Here is a 22,966-nt window from a genome sequence, read left to right as displayed (position 1 = left end):
GTTTTGTGGGGGCTTGAGGGCCTTCGGTTGGGGGTTCCTGCACTGACACCAGGGAACAGCCCTGCTGATCTCCAAGGCCGCTCCCATTCTAGGGATCTGTGAAGGGAATCCCTCCTCCCCCCCCCCCGTGTCTTATGGCCAATGTCAGCAGAACAGGAGGGCTCAGATGTACCCTCTGTGGAGGGCGATCTCTGCCATGGGGATCTCTTCGGAAGGGAGGAGGCAGCATCCCTCACTATGCCTGGCACCTCCAGGTGTTGAACCTGCGCACAGAGCCCATTCCGTGGATGGGGAGAGGGCAGGAGAGCCGGTAACCCACTTCCTGGCATGCTTCCTTGTAGGGGTCCAGAATCACCATGTTTAGGAGCGCAGCATTCCCCCGCCGCTCTGCCAGCAGATAGATGTGTCCATTGGCTGAGCTGCATCCTTCAAAGAACTTCTGAGCCAGGCCACCGTCCTCCACGGGGGTCCACTCGACGGTGCCGACGTCAAAGCGGAACACCACACACACACACCGATGGTGTAGAGGGTCCATTCAAGGCTGCCACACAGAGGTCATACCTGAAGGGAAGAGAAACAGGGCAGATGGGCGGGGTGGAGAGCACTGCTCTCTGGAGCTAGTTGGACCCACTGAAGGAGCTCCCCTGCCCCACAAAGGCAACCCCCCCCCCAGGGCCCTGGGTTGCCAGCAGCCAAAGAGCAGCTGTCGAGCTGTATGAAGAGAAGAGAAAGTAGAGTAGAATAGAATATAGAGTAGAATAGACCAGAATAGAATAACAGAGCTGGAAGGGACCTTGGAGGTCTTCTGGAGCACCCATTGGGGTGGCCTTTCAAACAGTAGCTTCGTTTACCTGAACCTGGCATGAGTAAGGAGTCTTTCCTCAAAACAGCACATCTGACGAAGGGCAGAAATGGCCCCATGGCCCCCTTTTGCCCTGACCTCTCCCCTTTGGCCACACAAGACACCAGGGAACCTCTAAGTCCCTCCACCCTCTGCAGCCCACACCCCTCCCTCAAAAGACCCCAGGAAAGCCGGCACAGCCTCACCTTGGCAGCGGTGAGAAACAACACCCCACATGTCCGTCTCTATGTCCAGCCGCTGAACTGCCCAGCAGACATCCCCAGTCTCATCCATGCCACGCACTGTAGATCCGTGTGCCCATACTGGTGGCTCCGGCTCGTTCCCCGGGGTGGATCAGGGGACTGGTGGGCTTCCAGGAGGAGTCCGCCAGGGCGAGGCGCTCGACACTGGGAGTGATGCCCTCTGGGGTGCTCCCCCCCCCATTACATGCAGGTGGAAGCCAACCCCCACTGTGGCAGGGGCTACTGCGAGCCTCCTCCATGACTGGCCCTCCAGCCAGCTGTCATCCCAGCTGTTGTAGATCCACACCCAGTCCACGGGGGCCCAGAAAAACTCCTCCCGGAAGTTCCCCCCCCCATGACAAAGAGCAGGCTGCCTGGTGGGGAGAAGGAAAGGCTCCCTCCGTTGCCCTCCCTGGGACCCTCGGCACATTCACAGGAGCACCCTGCTGAGCCTCCTCATGTGGGGCAGGCTGACTCCCACCCACCCACCCACCCACCGAGGGGGAGGGGGAGGAGCACTGTCTGGAGCCCAGGGTGCAAGGGGAGCCCCAGCTGTCCCCAAGGCCTGGCATCTCAAGGTGGGCTGCCTCAGAACAATCCCTTCCCTATTTGGCCAGGCACCTAATGGCCTCTCAAAGGGCTTCGAACTCCTTCGCTCTGACAATGAAAGGGACCCCCCTGATTTCTCCAGGCCCCACCCTGGCCAGCCACCTGCGGGGGGGGGGGGGGGGGCGCTCGAGCTCTGCCCTGCCGGCAACTGCCCAGAGCGCATTCAGAGACTCCCACTTGGGCACCTTCTAGCTTGCAGCCCCTACAGACTTGGAGCCAAGTCCCGAATTCAAATCCCAGCTCCCACTTCCTTCCAGGTCGTCCCTGGGCACTGGGAAGGGAGGCCAAAGGCCCACCAACCGTAAAGCAAGGAACCGGCTTCAGGGCAGGCAGCCCAAGAGCCTTTCCGATGAGAGCGAGGGGCCTTCTAGAGAGCAGAGCAAGCCAGGAGCTGCTCTGGCAGTTCTTCTCCCCTCCCCTCCCCTTGTTATGGGGCTGCAGCCCAGAGCCCACCCCGAGGGAAGGAGCGTTGCCCAGGACAGCCAAAACATACTGGGTGAGGTCTCTGCGCTTGAGTGGCGAGGAGGCCTGGCAGTGGAAGAGCTCCTGCTGCTCGTGGTCCCGTTTCCCGGCCATCACAAAGAGAGTCTCATACCTCCGGCTGGCAAGGGGGCTCGGACAGCATCCTGCCAGTTGGGGGGTGGGAAGCGGTCCAGCTCTTTCAGCAGCTGAGCCGGAGCGTCCAGCCCGGGGCGCTGGCTGCGCTTCACCAGGAGGCCAAGGGGAGGCTGAGGAAGGGGACCCACACCAGGCCCACCAACTCCAGGAAATCCATGGCCTGCCCGGGCAGCGCAGCCACTACCCACTGCATCACTGGGTCAAAGGCCACGTCCTCGTGAGCCACAAAGAGCTCATCGCTCTGCAGCAGCTCCATCAGAGTGGCTTTGGGCAGCTCCTCAACCTCGCCGTGGGTCATCACGTCGGCCCAGTGGCTGACGGCCACGTTGAGGGCAGCAGAGCCGAGTGCCGCGCAGGCAAAGTGCAGTGCGTAGGCCCCGAGGCCGAGGCAGTCGGAGACACGCAGCTCTTTCCAGAAAGGCCTCACAGGCGCCTCTTGGCAGCCTCCAGGGGCAGGAAGTCGGTCGTCTGCAGAAGGCTGGTGACATTGCCAGGGGCCATGCCAAGGCTGCCTGTCCGGGTGAAGTCCAGAAGTGCCTGGAAGGGCTCCCCCTCAACCCCCTGGGCCCAGATGTGCCGCTCTGCGCACTCCCAGACATGGCCTCAAAATAGCCGCTGTGGCGGGCCAGGGCCCACCGGTTGACTGGGAAGCACTCCCCCCCCCCATCTCCAGGACTGCGTCACACTCTGGCCTGAATTTCCGCCCACAGGGACGGATCCATGCAGGATGGCTGAAGCCAAACCCAGAATAAAACACCCTCCTCCTGTCCTGTGACCTTGGCTCCCATTCAAACCCCATGGTGAAAGGCCAGCAGAGCAGTGGCTGGGCCCGATACGGACACTCCAACCCTGAATACAGTAGAGACCAGCTTCCTTCACCCGGGGACCCACGTCCCAACCCCTCAACCCCACTGGCTGCCTGGTGCCAATCTCATTGGCCTGTCCGCATAGAGCAGTGGTTCTCAACCTCCCCAATGCCACGAACCTTTAATACAGTTCATGTTATGGTGACCCCCAACCATAAAATTGGTCTCTCAGTTCCTAAGACCATGGAAAATGTGTGTTTCCCGATGGTCTTTGGTGACCTCTGTGGCCCACAGGTTGAGAACTGCTGGCATAGAGCAAGGTATGACTGTTTCGATACAAGAGGAGGAGGAACACCACCAATCCTGGGGGTTAGAAATGGGTGATACGAGGCAACTAAGTGGGGAGCCGGTGTGGTATCGGGGTGAAGGTGTAAGGCCTAGAAACCATCAGTTCCAGTCCCGCCTTAGGCATGAGCACTGGCTGGATGACTTTTGCGCCTCTCTCTCTGACACGACAACACATCTCACAGGGCCGTTATGGGGGGGAAGAGGGAAAAGGGGCGGGAGTATTAAGAATGTGTGCCACACTTGAGTTGCATAACAGGGTGAAATGTCAATAGCTGCTCAGCTGAGTCTTTGACTCTTACCCAAACATTGCAGGGCCGGCATTTCAAGACTTAACCCTAGTGGGAAGGATGGGTTGGACTATGGCTGGGAGGCTACGTCTCCCTCCCAGCCACAGTCGGCCATGGAGCAGATCAAACTGCCCGAAAAACCATCTTTGACTGGCATTTGTGTTGTTCTCCTTTTTAACATCCTTATCTTTTGTGATTCAGCCTCCTTGGTGTTACCAAGTTTGTCCTCCGTTATAAAACTCTTAAAATTAGGAATCTTTTATGCAGCATCAGAGCAGTCAGCGACCTTCAGATCCTGTAAGAGCCTAAAGTGGATTTTAAAGGCTTTATTTTAAAGACCTCACTTTTACTCTCATTCAGACCGCACACCTTTCATGTTATTGGTCAGTGACAAAAGCTGGTAGGAAACCCCCTTAGAGATGAACCTCAATGGAAATTGGAAGGTGAGATTTCAGATTTTTCTTCCCTCAGGCTCTTTTACTCAGCAAAGTCATCCATTTTAGTGATTGTCCATTAAGTAGTCGGCTTAGTCCTCAACATGTTCTTCATCATAACCGTAATATGGTATTAAGTACAAAAATATTTACGGTCAAAAATTATCCCTCCATGAGTTGGCTTGGAAAATCTTGTATTTTGATATACACAATTGTTATCAACACACGTTGGGTTACTTTTCCAACAACTGCAGCCGGTGGGTATTTTTCTTTCAAACACAGGTTTTCACCACAGCCCTGTGACTGGCATGGAAGCCCTTGCTTGCCCTTGTCCCTTCCACAGAAACACAACTTGCTCAGAGAGAGGCGAGAAGTTGGAAAAGGAAGATCAGCCATTACTTGTTTGGCCCAGGATGTAAATGGAATAATTACCTTCTTGTGGTGGATCAAATTCTCACCCAACAAGGAAAGCTGGACAATTTGTTACCAAGCAAGCAGATCCAGGCCAGGTTCAAGATTCTGTCCCAGGAATCATTTGGAAGAAACAGCCGTTGTGACTCAAGCCCATTTAAATTGACACCATTTATATTTTTTTTCTCAATGTGCTCTTATCCAGGAGTTTCCACACTCTCCTACATTCAGCTTGTGAGAAGATTCAGGATGCGTTTTATTTGTCAAATAATAAACTCTCCTCCTTCAGTGAGGAATGAAAAGGAAGATGAATGATGACAAACAACACAAATTTTATCCCCTTTTCTTTATGACTAAATGTCCATGTGGCTGCTGGTCACTTGTCCTAGATGCCTTCCTGAGAAAACAGAGCTGTCAACCAAGATGAAGGCCCAGCGACACCGGACCAAACCAGGGAGCGGTCACATCGTTTATCCAGAAATTAAAGGAACGGGGACGGACCAGAATAGTCTGCCGTATTTTACCAAACCTTCCAATGTGCTTCCGATCGTTTACAGCAGAAAGAGGGTCCAAGCCTGCTGCAGACAAAAGGCATCGGCTCTCTTGTAAGACTTATTTCCTGGCCCACACACAGTCACACAAAATAAGGAAAAATATTATAAGGTCCTCCTCCTCCTCCTCCTATACAAAATGAGCATAAAAAAATAATTTCTCCTGCAAATGTGGCTCCTTTCCAGAAACCGCATTCCACTCCCCACAAGGTTTGAACCACAGACCGATTAGCCATCTTGCTGCTGAATGAAGGGGTTCGGAATGGCTTCCATCCCATCCTGCGGGCAGATGAGGACCACGGAGGTCCCTCTGCAGACCACCAGGCCCAGCTGCCGGGTGTCTTCCGTGAGTTTGTACTGGTCATCCGGATCTGAATGGGGAAGCGAATCAGAAAGCGTTAGGTGGGCAGGCAGACGCCAGGCTGGGGTCCCTGCCCTGGGCAAAGGCTCTGGCTCACAGAGGGGCAGATGCGGGAGCAGGAACTCCCCACCCGCCATGTCCCCCATGAGGCCACCTAGCTGGGTCATGAAGCGTCCGAGAGGGAAGCCCCTCCCCCGCCCGAGAGCGGCCAGGACCCCCCCCCATCTCCCGCCCCTCATGGGGAGAGCCGAAAGCCCCCTCCCCCCCGGGCCAGGGCCGCCTCCCTCCCTCCCTCCGGCCTGGAAGGACGGGGGGGGGCTCCGGGCACCCACCTCTCATGTACTCGATGGTGCCGTCCAGCACCAGGTTGAGCAGCGGATCGAAGCCTTTCAGGACGCCGCTGGCTGTGGGGAGAGAAAGGGAGAAATGCCCGGCACTCTCCGTGCGGCCCCAGGACGCCCATCCCACCGGCCGCCGCCGCCGCCGCCACTCACCTTCCCGGCCGCCCTGGAACTTGACGCGGATGGTCTTGTCGATGTACTTGGAGAGGTCCAAGATGCTCTCCTTCTTCTTCTTCTCCTTGTCCTGCGGGCGGAGCAGAAGGGCGTCAAGGTCCGGCGCCACCCGGAGGGGAGCAAAGCCTCCCTTCCCTCCCGCCCAAACACGCGCGCGCCCAGCGCCCCGCCGCCGCCGCCGCCGCCGCTCACCGCCATCTTGCTCTCGCCGGGGATCCCGCGCCCGGGGAACTCGTGGCGTCACTTCCGCCCACGGCTCCGCCGGGATTGCCCTCTCGCCTCTTCTCCAATTAGCGACGGGGAACGCGGTCACGTGGCCGGCAGTCGCCTCCGCGGGCCACCGAGACTTCCGGGGCTCTCGCGCGAGGCTGCTCGGGCCGACCCCCCGTTCCGCTCCGGCGCCGCGGCGAGACTGGAGAGGGGCTCCCGGGCCGCCCCGCCACGGCCCCCGCCTTCCCGCGCCCGGAAGCCTTCAGGGGAGGCCGCTCCGGCCGCGAAGAGGCGAAGCTCCCCGGCCGGCCGGGGAGGAGCTTCCTAGGTTGCTAAGTAACGGGCGTCCTCTTCCTCCCTAGCGCGGCTCTGCCTTCCTCTCCGCCGTTGCTGCCGCTGCTGCTGCCGCGGGAGACGAGAGGGGGAGGCGGCCATGGCGGCGGGCGGGCCGCGCGGGTGGGTGCTGGCGCTGCTGGTGGCCCAGGTGAGCCCCCCGGGAGGGGCAGGGGGGGGGAGAGGGCCCGTCCTTCCGTCCGGCGGGGCCCCGAGCTGTCCTGCCTCCCTCGCCCCAGGTCTCCGGAGAGTTCGGCGTGGTGCGCGTCTTCCCGGAGAAGGGCGGAGGCGGGAAGGACTACTGCATCCTCTTCAACTCGCAGTGGGCCCACCTGCCGCACGACCTGGGCAAGGCGGTGAGTGGGCGCCCGCGGGCGGAGGGCGGGCTGGGCGGAGGGAGGGAGGGGCCGGGACCCCGCCGGGCCGCCTGACGGAAGGGCTCCCCCCCCGGGGCCTCTCTCCCCTTCCTCCTCCCCTTCCTCCCCCGCAGTCCCTGCTGGCGCTGCAGGATCAGACGGTGTCGGTCTTGTGCGCGGCCTCCGAGGTGCCCGAGGGCGGCTTCGGCAACGCGGTGCCCATGGTGATGCGGGGCAACTGCACCTTCTACGAGAAGGTCCGCCTGGCGCAGGTGAACGGCGCCCGGGGGCTGCTGATCGTCAGCAAGGAGAGGCTGGTGAGTCTGCTGGCGGGGGGGGGGCCCTCCCGGTCTGGGGACCCTGACCTGAACCTTCCCCAGGAGGGAAGCGGGGGGGGGCTACCGTCCCCTTTGCCCTCTGTGATCTTGGATAAGGAAATGCTTCCACCAAGATGAAAGATGTAATGGAAGAAAGAAAGCAAGAAACTGTGGGAAGGTTAGAAAGCCAAAAGAAGACAAGAGATACCAAAGGAATGGCTTTCAGTTGCCCTACACAGCCTTGAAACTGTTTCCCCCGTGTCTGAGTTGCATCACGTGGCTCCCTTCTCCTCCTCAACTCCCAAGAATCGGTACACTCATCCCTTCGTTTTCATCCACTAGTAGCATGAAGTCCATGAAAGGTTTACCCAACCTTTTATAACAGTAGCTGTTCCTCTCTCCCTAATCAAACATCGGTTCAGCCGTTTCTGCAAGTTCTGCCGTGGTCGCAACCCTTTCGTGACGGTTTAAGGTGACTCTGTCCTGTCTGTATTGCCCTTTTCTTTGGTCTCCTCCTCGTGGCCTTGTGTTCATAAACACGCACGTCCTGTAACAATTTCAGCATCTTCGAGTCTCCCTATATACAGTAGGTTGAACAAAGCTGCCCTGATGCTTGTTAAATAGATGCTGGTGAGAGTAGATTTCGGGCCACAGAAATTGAGCTGGCGTTTCCTACGTGGAAACGTATTTAGGTGCTGCTTTCCTTTCTACTCTTCTCATCAGGTGCCCCCCGCTGGTAACCGGAGTCAGTATGAGGAAATTGACATCCCAGTGGCCCTGCTCAGCTATGCAGATATGCTGGACATAGGACAGGTGAGCCTTCTCCGTCTCTGTGTGCTCTTCCAGATAGCCGAGCATGAGGCCCTTCTAGGTAAAATGTTGGGGAAACTGAAAAGCAGGATCATTTTTTTCCAATGAAAGTAACATTGACCATTTAATTGATAAATGTTGGTAAATTGTGAAACAAATATAACCCCCCTCCCCAAGGAAAGAGTAGTGGTGGTTAAATAAATAGCACATCTTGGGGGGTTTCTTTTATTACTGGTAGGCTGTTGCCTTGCAGACTGGTAGGCCCTAAAGTATTGAATTGGAGAGATGACCATCCAGTTCCCCTTTGAAGTGGTTTGACTCTGATAGTGTCACCAGGTAAGCCTGGGGAGAATGATTTCCCCCTGCACCCCTGGAGGAGCACCGGAGGAGTCTAGCTGCAAAAATTGTGGGTTGCTTTAGTAGAGAGATGTCACTGCACTGCACAGTCCCTTTCTGGGACTGGCTGAGGTGGAGGTGTTGGGAGGTCCCTGCTGCCTCTCAACACCTTCACTGGACGGGTGGCCAAGGAGAGGGTTGCGCCCCTTCCTTTCTCTTTCATCTCTTAAAGTGAGAATAATAAACAACTCGGACTTTACAAATAAACATTTCTGACAGTTAAAAAAACAATCAGCATAGCCACCCTTCTTTTCAGTGACAGCCATAAGCCTTCCATGCATGGAGTCAGTTGGAGATGGGCTGGTTGTGCAGCAGCAGCAACCACAGCCCTCCCAGACGCAGTTCGGAGAGGTGTGTCTTGCTTTCCTTCACTGTAAAGAAGGTCCTCAATGGGAACCTCTAGGTCAGGTGAGGAAGGGGGGCCATGTCATTATTCTTCCACCTGTAAGGCCCTTTACTGGCTATAGCCACGCAGCGCGGCACTTCGGTCCATGCCATGGAGCGTAGAAATCATGGTCGCCTTGAAAGATGCAGACTTTTTCCTGCACCCACTACTGTTTGAAGAAAGTGTCTTTTAAAAAGTGGCAGTAGATTTAGGAGTTGATTTTGAGTTCCTTACCTCGGCCTTCCTTACCTCGGCCATGTCTCTGGGCACTCAAGGTAGGTTGCAGTTCTGAGATACGACACCACTGGAGGATGATGGGTTCCTGGCAACTTCACATTTGATTCTTCTCAAATCTTTGGCGTTTTTTTCTCAACACGTTTCTTTCAACCCTGTTGACTACTTGCAACAAAACACTTGATGGTTCTGTGATCGTACACCAAAATCTTAGCAATATCAAGGAATCTTCTGACCACCTCAGGCAAATGGATCCTCTGAAAGACTTTTTACAATTTTTGGCTTTTCAGAGTCCGTGAAATCTCTTTTTTGGCCCATTTTGCCTGAGGAAAAGAAGCTGCCTAATAATTATGCACACCTTGATACCGGCCGCTGAGCTCCTTGGGCCGTGAACACCCTCCCTCGTCACACAAATACGCATCACCTGACCTGCTTACTCCCACTAAGCCCGAGATCAAGCGTGCAGCCCACGGGCCGGATGCGTCACACATGCTGGCCACCCACCCCCGCTGTAGCAAAGGGGGGGGGGAAGTTGCCATATGCCACATGACGACAACATGTTGTTGTGAGTTTGATACCCCTGCACTTCCCAGTTCATACAGCTTGGAGATGGAAAACATGCATTAAAATGATGATATGGTCAAAATACTCACTTGCCTAATAATTGCGCCCACAGCATGCATACTTTGAATGTTGTAAGGCCCCCAGAGTCGTTTGAGGTGAGATGGGTGACAAACCAGTTTAATAAAAAGTAAAGTAGAATGAAATAAAAAAAAAGGTGGTGAAGGCTTGGAGGCTACCAGTCCTACCCAGAGGGGATAAAGGAACTGGGTCTGTTGAGGAAGAGGCGGCTGGGGAGGGACAGCAGCCTTCCAGTCCCGGGAGGGGGAGGAGGGGGGCGCCATTTTTCCCCCGGCGCCAAGGCGGACTTTTGAGATCCTAACTTGAGCTAAAGAGGCATATTTCCTTTGAGCTCTGAAGCCACGGAAGGAGCAGCCTCTCTCCTCCATCACTGGAGGTTACCCTGGCAGACCGGACAGCCATTGGCCTGGGGTGGTCAGGAGATCCCTGCCCTGGGAAAGGGGCTGGATGGGGAGTCCTCCGAGCTCTCTCAGGTTGATTCCCAGGGAGGAAAACAACATTGGCTCTGCGTTGCACTCGTTTACTCTTCCTTTCTCCTTCCCTCCCTCCCTGCCCTGTAGAGCTTTGGTCCTTCGGCCAAGGTAGCCATGTACGCCCCCGGCGAGCCCGTCCTGGACTATAACATGGTGATCATCTTTGTCATGGCGGTGGGCACGGTGGCCGTGGGTGGATACTGGGCCGGGAGCAGAGATGTGAAAAAGTAAGTGCAGAGGCGGCCCTGAAGGATGGGAGGGGGTGGGGCGTCTCGGTCTCCTGCCCCTTCGAACGGCCTCTCTTGGGATATTAGCTGCTCTGCCTCACGGTCTCCCCGCTGCTCTCGCTCGCTCGCTCGCACCTCTAACGGCCTGCGGGGGCCCTAAGCAGGACAGAAAGAAGCGTCTGTGTGTGTCCCCTCCTGTCCCTCATCCGGGGGAGGTGGGGGGTGTGTGTTGTTTCTGAACGGGGAGAGGGGTGTTAAGCCAGCAGGATTTCTGAGGCGCAGTTCGCCAGCTCAGCTGCGGGAAAGGAAGCGGTCAATGACTTCAGAAACTCCATGCATTTCGGCCCTGTGGAGCTCCCGTCCGGCCCGACTGTCTGGATCAAAGGGAGGGGGCCGCTGCCCGTCCAGCCACTACCGGGGGTTGACCAAACGCAGCAACAAAGCCGTCCTGCCGCAGCCACCAAGGGAAGAGCCGGGACTGTCCCCAAGGCAGGGCGGCAGCTGAATGGCCTCATGCCCGTAGTAGCGGGGCTAGCGGGAGGAGGAAGAGGCCGGCCGGAACCCCCAGCCTTCCTGGGCACAGGGGGAGGAGGAGGGGGGGACAGCCTCCTCTGAGGACCCCTCTCTTTTTCAGACGCTACATGAAACACAAGCGGGACGACGGGGCTGAGAAGCAAGAAGACGAGACGGTGGACGTCACTCCGGTCATGATCGGCGTCTTTGTGCTCATGTGTTGCTCCATGCTGATCCTCCTGTATTACTTCTATGACCAACTAGGTACCGACTGGGAGGCGGGTCTGGTCTCCGCGTCCTTTGGCCCCCGGGGTCTCTCTGGGTTCACCTGGGCTGGGGGGGAGGCTGGGATACTTTGGCCAGGACCCCCCCCCACCCCTTCAGGTCCCTGGGGGGGCTAAAAGGGAGGGAGGGAGGCCGCCTGGCCCGGGCAGCCCGGGCTTTGTCTGCTGCTGCTGGGACCAGGCCTGGTTCAGCCCCCGCGAGGGCGTCCCCTGGCGGAGTTCCACGGGCACCGTGGCCGGCAGTGGCCCTCCGGGTACTTCCCTGCCCTGCCAAAAGCGGCTGCTGGGGTTGAGGCCCGTTTCCTGCATCCAGACCGGAAGCCTCTCAAGGAGCCAGGATTCCTGGGAGCCTAAGCACCTGCAGTGCGTGCGTGTGGGGAGTGGGAGGGTGGGGGCGTCCATCTGTCCCCCCCCCCTGAGTGCCTGGCAAGGGGAATCCCTGGGGAGCTGCAGGTGCTTCCAGGAAGTGGCCAGGGCCCCTCCTGCTCCTCTGGTTGAGCTCCCTGGAAATAAGCCAACCTCCCTCTGGCCAAAATGTCCCCAGCCTGTCCGCCTCCCTCCCCACCTGTCAGGCCAGCCCTGCTTCCTCGGCTGACGTGGCTCCCTCCAGACACGGGGCCTTTGGCTCCCACCCGGTAGAGCAGCCCTGGGCCCCTTCAGCCGGGGGCAGAACCAAGGCCCACCCACCGCCAGGCTCTCCTGCTTGAGCGGACCGGAGCGTTGGCTTCACCCAGGGGAGGGGGGGAGGTGTAGGGCTGGGCGTTTGGGGTGGGAAGCAGGGCAGCTGGGCTCCCACCCTGCTATAAATGCCGGGGCCCCTCTGACCCCTGGCTTGGTCAGGCTCCCGGGGCCCCCTCCTCCTCCTCCTCCAAAGGCTTCCCCCCCCCGGTCTTCCTCTCCCCTCCAGTCTACGCCATCATTGGGATCTTCTGCCTGGCCGCTTCCATCGGCCTCTACAGCTGCCTTTCCCCCTTCGTCCGGAGGTTCCCCCTCGGGAAGTGCCGGTAGGTGGATGGCTGGTGGGGAAGGGTGGGGAGGGGGCTTCGGCCCAGCTCCTGCAGGGACCCTCCCTGGGCTCTGGCCTTTCAGCTGCCAGTGTGGGACCCTCGTGGCTTGGCTGTGGGCCCCGTCCAGACAAGGACGGCGTGGTTTGTAGCTGCCGCCTCTTCCCCAGTGGCGTGGAGCCTCCCCCCCCCCCCCGGGAGCCTTTTCCTAACCCACCTCCAGCTGCCCCAGACCGGGAGGCGGGCGGGATTCGATCTGAAGGAAGGTGCCGGGGGGAGGGGGTTGCAGGAAGCCCACCCACCCCTTTGGAAGTGCTTGGAGAGCGTTCCATGCACTAACACGCTCCTGCTGCACAGCCGGCTTCCGCCCCCTCCTCTGTGCCCACTGCTGCTGCCGGGCGATGCCCATGGCCTCCCTCTGCCTGCCTTCCAGCGTTCCCAGTAACAACTGGCCTTATTTCCACAAACGGCCCCAAGTCCGGATGCTGCTCCTTGCTGCCTTCTGCGTTGCTGTCAGCCTGGTCTGGGGTCTCTTCCGGAATGAAGACCAGTAAGCTCCCCTCTCCCCCCACCCCCGGGACTCCTTCCCAGCATGCTTTGGGTGAGGGCCAGCCTCCCTCCCTCTCTGCCGCACGACTTCTGTGCCCCTTGGCAGGAGGCAAAAGCGCAGAGGCTCCGGTGCCGCCGGGGATCGGCAACCCCCACGAAGACTCTGGTTGGGTCAGACCCAGAGAGCCCTGTGGTGCCCCTTGCGGAGTGGGTCCCCTGCGTGAGCCACGTGGTGGGGCTTGGAGGTGTGGCGCAAGGCCTCCACAGGGCAGGAAAGGTCAGCCACGTGTGGTGGGTCTTTCCCCTCCTCCCCCCCCCCTCCCAGGTGGGCCTGGATCCTCCAAGACGCTCTGGGCATCGCCTTCTGCCTCTACATGCTGAAGACCATCCGATTGCCAACGTTCAAGGTGAGGCAGCCATGACGCCCCCCCCCCGCCCGCCTTCTGCCCTCCCCAGCGGCTGCTGAGAACCTCTGGCTCCTCCTCCCTTCCCTCCCGGCAGCAACATGGGGGCACCAGACCCCAGGAAGGACACAGCTTGACAGCTCCGGCCGTCCTGGCTGGGGCAGGGCAGGGCAGGGCAGCAGACTTGCCAAGGACCGCTGGGGGTTTCCAGGGACTCCCCTCCCCCTCAGGAGGGGGCAGCTCCATAATGGTTACCGGTTGGCTACGGGAGATGAAGCAGAGCCGGGCAGGCAGCAGGCACAGGGGGGGACCCCAAGGCTTGTGGGGCGCCTCTCTGCTGCTCCGGAGCAAGAGAGCGGTGCTTGCAAACCAGATGTTCCTGCTTGATACAGAAGAGCAGAATTGACCGAGCCAGCTGCTCCCTGCAGAGCATCCCAGGGGGCCTGGAGCCGGATCTCCCCAGCCCTACCCCCCCCCCTTCAAAAGAGGCCTTGTTTTGACCCTTTCCGTCCCCAGGGCTGCACTTTGCTCCTCCTGGTCCTCTTCGTGTACGACGTCTTCTTCGTCTTCATCACCCCGTACCTGACCAAGGTGGGTGCACTGCTCCCCCCCCCCCCAAGCCCTTTGAGGAGCCGCCGTGCCTGTCGGGGAAGGAGAAGAGTTGGATTAAAAGCCCCCCTTTCACACGCCTGGCCTGCTGGGCAGCCCCGGAAGGCTTCCTGGACTGGGGAGGGGGAGGAGGAGGAGGGGGGGGGGGCAGAGGGCTGAGGGGCGGGCAGGAGAAGGGAGGAGCCAGAGCAGGCGTGGCTGGTGCTCTCCGGCTGCCTGGACTCCATTGTCCCGCCACCCCTTGCCAGATGCATCCATGCAAGCCAGAACTAACCAGGATGGGGAACCTGAGACACATCGGAAGGGCAGCCGGTTGAGAGGTCTGCCAGGGGGTCCCTGCCCTTCGGCCACCCCTCGGCTCTTCCGCTGGCTTAGAGGTTGAGGAGCTCAGCCCCCCAAGGGAGGGGGGGAAGGGGGACCCGGGGCTGGGTTCAGTGGGTTGGGCCGCTCTCCAGGCCGTCGGGAAGCTTTGGGGCCCACCCGGCTGACCTTGTCCTCCTTCCCGGCCCCTCCAGACAGGGGAGAGCATCATGGTGCAAGTGGCTGCTGGACCCACGGACTCCTCCACTCGTGAAAAGGCGAGTAGGGGCTGCTGCCGCCCCAGGGCAGGTGGGGAGGAGTCCTTGCTGAAAACGGGAAGGGGGGGGAAGGGTCCGGGATATGGGGGGTGGGGGAGGCCGGCTGGGCTTCCCTAAGAATGCCGAAGCCACAGTTGGTGCCAGGAAAGAGGGGGTTGGATGCGGCTTTGGGAGGACGGGGGTCTTGCTGGGTTTGCCAGTCCAAAAGGCCCTTGGGAGCCCCCCGCCCTGCTCCGAATGCAGCACACACAGACACACACACACACACACACAGCATTGTGTGTCCTGCCCTGGAGCCACCTCTGCGAAGGGGCCGGGCTCTCCTTCCTGGGAAGCTCCCTGGGTGGGGAGGCCGGATTCCGCTCACGGAGGATCCTCCGGGAGGGAGGCGCTTGGGAGCAGTGGGAGGAGGCTTCTCCGGAGGGGGCCGTTTTGTGTGGACTCGGTGAGGTGGGAACCGCCAAGGGCATCGCGGGAGAGTTGATCCACAGCCTCCGTCTGCCAGGAGCTTTTCATGCATCCGATGCCCTCCTCTCCCCTGGGCTGCTACCACTTTCACGCTCGCTCGCGAAGCCCCTGGAACGCCAGGCCCAAGCGCTGAACGCCCGGGGTGGGGGTTGGGGGGTGGGGAGAGACCCTGCAGAAGGGCGATTGCAAGCAGCGGTTGGCCGTGGGAGGGCCCTCCAGGGGGCCCCGGAAGACGGGTTGCAGGTGCAGGCAGCCCTTGTGGGGAGAAACCCACCTTTGGGTCAGTCGGGTCCTCCTTCCACCTTCCCCGTGGGGCAGGGGGACTGAGCACAAGGGGCTGGGTGGGCAACGTTTGGGGCAGGAGGGGGGTGTGTGGAGCTGCTTCCCCAGTAGAACCGGTGCCTCTTCCTTTTCCCTTCCCAAAGCTCCCCATGGTGCTGAAGGTTCCCCGGCTCAACTTCTCCCCACTGGCCCTCTGCGACAGGCCCTTCTCCCTCCTGGGGTTTGGGGACATCTTGGTGCCAGGTAGGAGACCCCAATCCCCGCAACTCCACCAACTCAGGGCAGCACGAGCCCCCGCTCCCTCCCTCCCACCCTCCCTGCTTGGCCAGGGGGGCTCTGGGTGAGGCTGCCCTGTGTGGCCGGCTGCCCCCTTCTTGGGCTTGGTGCCCTTGCTGGCCCTAGAACCAGGGTCTGGGGGGTTGGGGGGGGGAAGTGCACCCCAATGTCCCCAGCTGACTCTCCTCTGTGCGGGCTCCGCTGGGGGCTCCTGTGGGAAGGGAAGCCGACCCCTCCTCTCCTCTCCTCTCCCTGCGCAGGTCTGCTTGTCGCCTATTGCCACAGGTTTGACATCCAGGTCCAGTCGTCCAGAGTCTACTTCGTGGCTTGCACCATAGGTACGTTTGCCGCCACTGCCGCCTCCCTCTCTGGCTGGAGGCTGAGCGGCTGCCCCTCCCCAGGCCCAACCCAGCGGCCTTCGCCCGGCATCTTCCCCACCGACGGAGTGTTCCCTCCGGGTGAAGTCGCCCGACGGCCAGAAGGGCCTCCCAGTCTCATCCCCCAGAGCCTTGGGGGGCTGGGGCTTCCGAGAGGCTGGCAGAGAAGGGGGCTCCCCTCTGTTTTCCTTTTGGCCGGGGGGGGGTCTGGGTTCCTCGCCTCCGTTCCTGGCCTTCCAGCCGGGGTCTGCCCTGGCTGGAAGAGGGAGAGAGAGAGAGGGGGATCCCTGCCGCTTCCTCCTCCCTGCAGGTTACGGCATCGGCCTCCTGGCGACCTTTGCAGCCCTGGCCTGGATGCGGAAGGGCCAGCCGGCGCTCCTCTACCTGGTGCCCTGCACGCTCCTCACCAGCCTCCTCGTGGCCCTGTGGCGCCGGGAGCTGGCCACGTTCTGGACGGGCAGCGGCTTTGCGGTGAATACCAGTTTGATATGAACCTAGCGAGCCCCTAAGTAGAATTAAAGTTGAGTGGAGGTTTTGCCTCTTTGTTCTCCCTTCCTGTTCAGCTCCTCTGGGCTCGGCCTCTCTGCCCTCAAGGCCAGGCCTCCCTCCGCTCGGGGGGGGCAAGGGGCAGGAGGCTGGGGTGGAAAAGCTGTTCCCTGCAGGGCAGAGGGTGGGTGCCACCCCAAGGGTTTGTAAGTGGCCGGAGGGCGGGGGGGGGGAGCGGAGCAGGAGCTGCCCTCCGCTTCCCTTCCTTTCGGGGGCCCTTTTAGAAAGAACGGGGGGACCCCCCAAAAGAGCTGAAAATGGGGGCGTTTGCTGCAACTGCTGCTGCTGCTTCTGATGGATTTTAATGCATCTTATTTTTCAACATAGGCTGTCAAATAATTGTGATTTTGTGGACCTCCGGGGTGTGTGTGTGTGTGTCTTGGGGGACCCCCTCTGAGAAACCTGGCCTTAGAGGCTAGGGAGAGAAAGGTTTCAGCTGGGTCTCAGAAAAGACTCCCTAAGAGTCGCTGGGTGGTGGAGCCGGCTTCCTTGGCCGGGGGGTGGGTGGGTGGGGGGTGAGCTTTTCTGGAGGCAAGGGACGAGGAGAATCTCCAAGCCCCCTCACCCTCTGACCCTGCAGGGCAAGGCCTCCCTCCCTCCCTCCCTCCCTCCCTGACAGCAGCTGCCATTGCCAAAAGCCCAAGCCGCTTGGCGGGGAACATGGCAAACAGTGACAGACTGTGATTTGGGGCGGGGGAGGGGGGTTATGCGTGGTCCAGTGTGGAAGGCAAGCGGGCGGGAGGGGCTCGGGAAGGCCAAAATAGTGATCCTGTTGAAGAGGGAGGGGCCCTGGTGCACCACAGCCACCCCCTGACCTTAGAGGTTTCCCTGGGAAGGCATCCCTCCCCCACGGTCCCTCGTCAGCCGGACCCGATTGGGGATTTTTACCCAGCTATTATTGTAGGTTGCACGACTCAGGGTGGCTCACAACAGTCGAACGATAAGATCACTAAGCAGAAAGGGAATCCTGAGGGATTCCCTCTCTCTCTCTCTCTCTTTCCCCCTCTCCTCCTCCCTCCTCCTCCTCCCTCCCTCCTCCTCCCTCCCTCCTCCTCCATCCCGTCTTGTACTTTCTCAAGGGCTGCTATTGTGGCTGCCCTTCCCCCCCCCGCCTCTCTGACACACACACACACACACACACACACACACACACACACACGCCTTGAGGCTGCCATAGACTTGGTGCTGGCAGGGGTGGGGGTGGAGGTTTTATAAGAGCAAAGCTTGGTCAGTTTCTCCCTTTTGGGGATGAGCAATTCATTGGGACGAACCGTTCCTTAAATTGAGGAGTGGGCTTTCTGGCCAAAGGTTGAGGGGCTTGGTTGGCAGGCGAGAGCCCCTCCTGTTCCGCAGGAAGGTGAGATTCTTGAGGGGCTTCTGGGTGCTGAGAGCAGCAGAGCTGAACTGCCTGAGACCACTTCATTTAGTAACCCAGAAAGTTATCGTTTGGGGGGGGGGGAGGGACATGCCATGGTGAAAACCAGCCCGCCCCCTTCCTTCCACCCCGCCCCGTGGCTGGCGCTCTTCTTTCCTTCCCCTTCCGCTGCCAGGGAACGGCGGGAGGAGCCTAAAGGCTGAGCGGGGCTCTTGGGCTGCTGTTCCTGACGGAGGAGCCAGGATTTAGGGAGCGTCTGGAGAGCCTCTGCCCCCCCCCCCATGTCCAGACACCGTTGGGAGTCAGGACCCTCTGACCCTCTGCTTTTCTATACGCAGAAAGAGCTACCTCATCCTCCCTTAGTCGTCTCCCCCGCCAGCTGCCCTGCTCCCCCGAAGGGGGGGGTACCGCCAGCATCCCACCCAGAGGCCGACGGAGAAGCAGCCGCCGCCACTTCCCCCCCCAGAGAGCCCGCCAGCACCCCCGTGGGCCCCAAGGAGGAGGAGGAGGAGGAGGAGCCACACGCCCCTTTCCTGGAGGTGGAGCAAGAGCCGAAGGAAGAGGAGACGGATGCTGCTGAGCCCCAGCCTGGCCAGCCGACGGCCCAGCGGCCAGAGGGAGAGTCCCCAGGTGACCCTCTGAAGGACGACCCTCCGGGACAGATGAGCCCCCCAGCCGAGCATAGTCAGTCTGGCTAGACTCCCCCCCCCTCCCTGCCCCCCCTGCCCCCCAGTGCAGCTGAGGACTGGTTTGCTCCCCCCCCCGTGCGCTTGGGCCGTTAGGAGACGACTCCCAGGTTGGACTTTGGAGGGGGGGGGCGGCCCTCTGTGTTTTATACCAAATCCCTAATTCCGTTTTGAATATGGTGCTTTTACAACGGTTCGAATAGAATTTCAGCAACTGTGGAAGAGACAAATCAGGAAGCAGATGCCTTTCCTTCCCCCGTTTTAGTCTGCTGGTTAGTATTAATATCTTTATATTTAAAAAAAACAACAACTGTAGGCAGTAATTTGCACTCGTGTGGCCACGATAATCGCTTTAGCATACCTAGGGCTGCTGTGTGTGGGAAGACGCTCTTCTCCGGCGGTTTCCTCTTTTTAACACTCATCCCTCCGTGGGAGGCGCTCGGCAGGGCTGGTCGTCCTTCCCAGGGGCCCTCCGTTCCCCCCGTCCTCCATGAACGAGCCGGTCTCAGAAGAACCTCTCCACTCCGTCTCCACAGGCTTTCAGTTCTGTCCGTCTCTTCTGGGGGCTCGGGTGCCGGGAGAAAGGGGCGTCGGGGCCTGCAGACTAACACTAGGGGCCGGGCACCCTAAATTGCTGGCCCCTTAAGCTCCTCAGGAGGAGGTGGGGTGCCTTTCCCTGCTCTCTCGGGGGCTGTCGCTTCAGACCATCCAGGCCAGGCAGGGACCCGCAGCTCTTTGTGGAAGTGGCTGCCTCTGCCTGTGGCCGGCCTGCAGCTGCCCTGAGGCCACTTCCAGGGAACAAGGCCGTGCGAGAGGCAAGAGGTCTTCCTGCAAAGGGGCTGCCGGGGCCCCGCTTAGGCGCTGCAGCCCTGGGTCTTAGTCTGCTGAATCCCTGGAGGTGGAGGCAGTGGGCCGGGGTGAGTGGGGGCCCTTCTCTTCCTGGCCCCGCTGGGACTCGAGGAGAAGGTTCCTGACAGGCGGTTTGGGGAAGGAAGTGGCTGCAGCTCCCCCCTCTCCCGGCCCCCCTGGGGGTGGGGGGTGTGTGTGCCCATTGAGGCAGCAGGGGCCTGGCAGGTGGGGGAACCGGCAGCCTTCCAGGGACAATAGTCTTAAGACAGGGAGTGTTGGGTCCCCCTTCAGCTTCTCCGCCTCGGCATCCTGGGCCAGAGGGTTTCTGTGTTGTCTTTGTGTTTCAGTGTAGTGTGTTTGCATTCTTTTTTGTTGTTGTTGTTGTTCTTTGGACTGTAAAATGTAGCTTTACAAGCCTGCATATTAAACGTTGACTGGCTTCTGCTGAGTCGCTGGCTGGTCCCCTGCTTTTGGCTCTCAGCCGAGGAAGGGACACGGCAGCCTCGTTTCTCCCGATCTTTCGGGAGCAGTGGATGGAGCGGGCCCCGGGGGGGGCCTGGCTCTCTCTCTCTCTCATGCAGAACGACGGGCACTGTTTAGACACTACAGGATTTTGCCTTAATTTAAGCCATTTTATAAATAATGTACATGGAACTTTTATTTTACCGAAGCAGGTTAAAAATAAACTTGAAACTTGAGTTGCTCATTCCCAAATGTTACGCCTTAATTTTTTTTGGCTCAGCCTTCATGGAAGGAGGGTCTGTCAAGGGATGGAGAAGATTTGCAGGTTGCCCATATTTGGGGCCATGGAAGGACCCTTTTCCTGATTGTGGGTGGAGTGGAGGGCTCTGGGTGAGTTGGGGAGAGCAGCAGTGGGGGTCGGGGGACGCCGGGTCTCTGACATGGGAACAAGCAGGAGAAATCGGGGGCTGTCAGCTGGGCTCCCAAGACTCGCTACCCCTCCCACTTGGTTCCAGGTGGGGGCCTTCCCAGCCCTTGGATGTGATTCCAGCTGACTTGCAGTGACCCACCTCCTTCCTTTGTCTTCCGACTGGAGCCCTGGTCAGCAGCTGAAGAACGCCTCCTGAACTTGTGCCCCGAGGCTGTGGCCAAAGCATTCCTGCTCCTACCTGGGAGTAACCACGGGCAGGCTCTGGACCCCGGAGATTCAGGCGGTTCCCATCAGGCATCAAACACTTGGGAGTTCTCCCCCAGTGCAGGACCAGGTCGATGGGGGAGCCCATGTGGGCTATTGGATAGATTGGGTTTGCCCCCTGTTTAGGGGGTTTGCTGGTTCCATTATGCTCATGGCTTATCTTCACCTAGAACTAAGGAGAAACTTACAGTGAGAAGAATTAACCGGAGGAAGGCCTCCAGAACGTTTGGGTGTCCCATCACTGGATGCTTTTAAGAAGAGACTGGACAGCCACATAGGCCTGAAAATGGCATATGATCTCCTGCTCGAGCAGCGAGTTTCAAAGTCCCTTCCAACTCTGTAAGTCTGCTATCGTGTTTTGGTTTTTTTGCAAGAAATTTTTATTAAACAAACAACACACACACAAAAAATCATCTTACATTACATCTTGTAGAAAGTGTGTCAATTGGTTACAATTAGCTTTCGTGCATCTCTTCCACAGTCATATATATATATATATATCTTAAACACAAAATCATTTGCAATCTTCACAAGAAAGAGGTTCTGTTTTTCCCCCCTCTCCCAGTGCTGATAAGGCTCTCAAAGGACAGCTGTGGTAAACACTTTGTGCCCTTGGCTCTTATCACTTTTAGTTACGGAGTATTGAAGTACAAAGAGAGTGAAATCAAAGGAGAAATAGGAACAAATGCGTAGTTTCAAAAAACTAGCCTTTAGCCTCCGAGTAGCAGAATTCAATTATTTTCCTTTCACTCTCTTATGTTATCTCAGATTTAAGAGGGACAAAGTTCTTAAATGAAGTTTAATAGCAAATAATAGATGGTTTTTGTTAGAGTAGAGAGGGAGATTTTAATCCTTAGGTTGAAAAATAAAGCAAGAAAAAGTCGAAGAAAACCGGTCCGTTCACTTTAAGAAAAGGGGAGAAAGAAAGTTGCGAGCACTTCAATCCACAAAGTGTAATTACAAAAATAAAAGCATACTAACCAAAACAATCCAATGGAGATCAATTCCACCACTTACTACTTCTGCTTAAGGATTTAATTTAGCATAAAAAAGAAGTTCTTTTGGGCAACCTTTTTCAAAACAGAAAGGATTCACCAGATGATCACACTTTCTGTTTCCTTCCGTTCCTTAGCCGTCCCAACTTCATCACCCTAGGCTGCCTTTTATCACCAGCTTGAAGGCCTTCTCTTGTATCAATCAGAGACTTGCGTGGTCCCTGAGATCAGCAAGATGTGATCTTCCTGTTCACCGTCTCTTCGGGACGGTTTAGGTCCGATTGGACCACCCAGGGGCAAAAGTATCAGCAGCAGTCTCAGAGCATCGAGCCGGCATGTCAGTACCATTGGGACGTTGGTTCCTCCTGCTATCCTTTTTTGAGTGATTCATTTTATGGTAGCTTGCCATGGTAATCCTATTTTAGTTACAATTTGCAAATAGCTATATAAAATAATAAATACAAACCAAATTGAAAGACAAAAAGGACAAGTATAAAAAGTGGAAAGGGGGGCAAATAACTAAGGCAGAATATCAGCAAATAGCCTGAGCCTGTGAAGATGAAGGAGGAAAGCTAAGGCTCACAATGAAGAAAGGCGGCAAAAGTAAAAAATAAGAAAAAAAGCTTCTTCCAACATGTTAAAAACAAAAAAAGTCAAGGAAACAATTGGCCCATTGCTGGGAGAAGGTGACAAGCAACAGGGAGAAAGCAGAACTATTTAACTTGTTTTTTGCATCTATCTTTATATGAAGGGGAAAAACAGCCTATCAAAAACACCACCACAAAAAACAGATTAGGAACACATTAAAATAGGGAAGAAAATGGAGCCCCAGATCAGTTCAGATTACCAGGACCGGATAGATTACACCCCAAGGTTCTGAAGGAACTGGCAGACGAGATCTCGGATCCACTGAACAATATCTTTCAAAGATCCTGGAGCACCGGGGAACTGCCAGAGGACTGGAAAAGAGCTGATGTGGTTCCCATCTTCAAAAAAGGGGAAAGAGTAGATCCAGGAATCTACAGACTGATCAGCCTGACCTCAATAGCAGGGAAGATTCTGGAAAAGATAAGCAATGAATCAGCAAACACCTAGAAGCTAACAAAGTAATAACCAAAAGCCAACATTGGTTTGTCAAAAACAGATCATGCCGGACTAATCCTATTGTGTTCTTTGACAAAGTGACAAAATTAATGAACCATAAGAATACTGTTGATATAATTTACTTGGAGTTCATTAAGGCATTTGATAAAGTACACTGTAGCCTATACTAGATGTAGTAGAAGAATGTGGGTTGGACAGCATCACCACCAGATGGATTCGTAACTGGCTGACCAATCACACTCAACGTGTCGTCCTCAGTGGAGCTGCATCTACATGGAGGGAGGGATGCAGTGGGGGACCCCAAGGCTCTGTTTTGGGCCCAGGACTCTTCAACATCTTGATCAATGATTTGGATGAGGGGATAAATGGGGAACTCATCAACTTTGCAGATGACACCCAGCTGGCAGAAAGAGCCAACACTCCAGAAGACTTAAGGCTTAAGATACAGAAGGATCTGGACAGACTTGAACATTGGGCACTATCTAATAGAATGAAATTCAGTGGT

At 57.7% G+C, this 22,966-nt stretch overlaps 2 protein-coding genes across 3 annotated transcripts; one reads left to right on the top strand and one right to left on the bottom strand.

The window, feature by feature from the left end:
- Positions 1–4,834: 4,834 nt before the first annotated feature.
- Positions 4,835–6,296, bottom strand: LSM7 (LSM7 homolog, U6 small nuclear RNA and mRNA degradation associated). The gene is made up of 4 exons (XM_014072419.2): positions 6,216–6,296; positions 6,003–6,093; positions 5,841–5,912; positions 4,835–5,518 (listed from the first exon to the last, which is right to left on the bottom strand). The coding sequence occupies exons 1-4, from the start codon at positions 6,219–6,221 to the stop codon at positions 5,376–5,378; spliced, it is 312 nt and encodes a 103-aa protein (XP_013927894.1). The 5' UTR covers positions 6,222–6,296; the 3' UTR covers positions 4,835–5,375.
- Positions 6,297–6,398: 102 nt separating this feature from the next.
- Positions 6,399–19,914, top strand: SPPL2B (signal peptide peptidase like 2B). Of its 2 annotated transcripts, none has more exons than XM_087703428.1 (15): positions 6,399–6,717; positions 6,806–6,922; positions 7,057–7,239; positions 7,963–8,052; positions 10,267–10,406; positions 11,041–11,183; positions 12,111–12,207; positions 12,641–12,757; positions 13,082–13,163; positions 13,677–13,751; positions 14,285–14,347; positions 15,241–15,340; positions 15,634–15,711; positions 16,061–16,221; positions 18,010–19,914. In XM_087703428.1, exons 1-15 carry the CDS (start codon positions 6,667–6,669, stop codon positions 18,367–18,369), a joined length of 1,857 nt encoding a protein of 618 aa, XP_087559554.1. In that variant the 5' UTR covers positions 6,399–6,666; the 3' UTR covers positions 18,370–19,914. The 2 variants fall into 2 exon arrangements, with proteins under 2 accessions (XP_087559554.1, XP_087559555.1); XM_087703429.1 differs by having other exon boundaries at positions 16,061–16,270; positions 18,010–18,144.
- Positions 19,915–22,966: the final 3,052 nt, after the last annotated feature.

Source organism: Thamnophis sirtalis, unplaced genomic scaffold, assembly GCF_051295495.1.
Source record: "Thamnophis sirtalis isolate CommonGarterSnake01/CBP01778 unplaced genomic scaffold, rThaSir2_p1.2 scaffold_1, whole genome shotgun sequence".
Lineage (NCBI taxonomy): Eukaryota > Metazoa > Chordata > Lepidosauria > Squamata > Natricidae > Thamnophis > Thamnophis sirtalis.
This window is presented reverse-complemented; position numbering and strand designations above follow the sequence as displayed.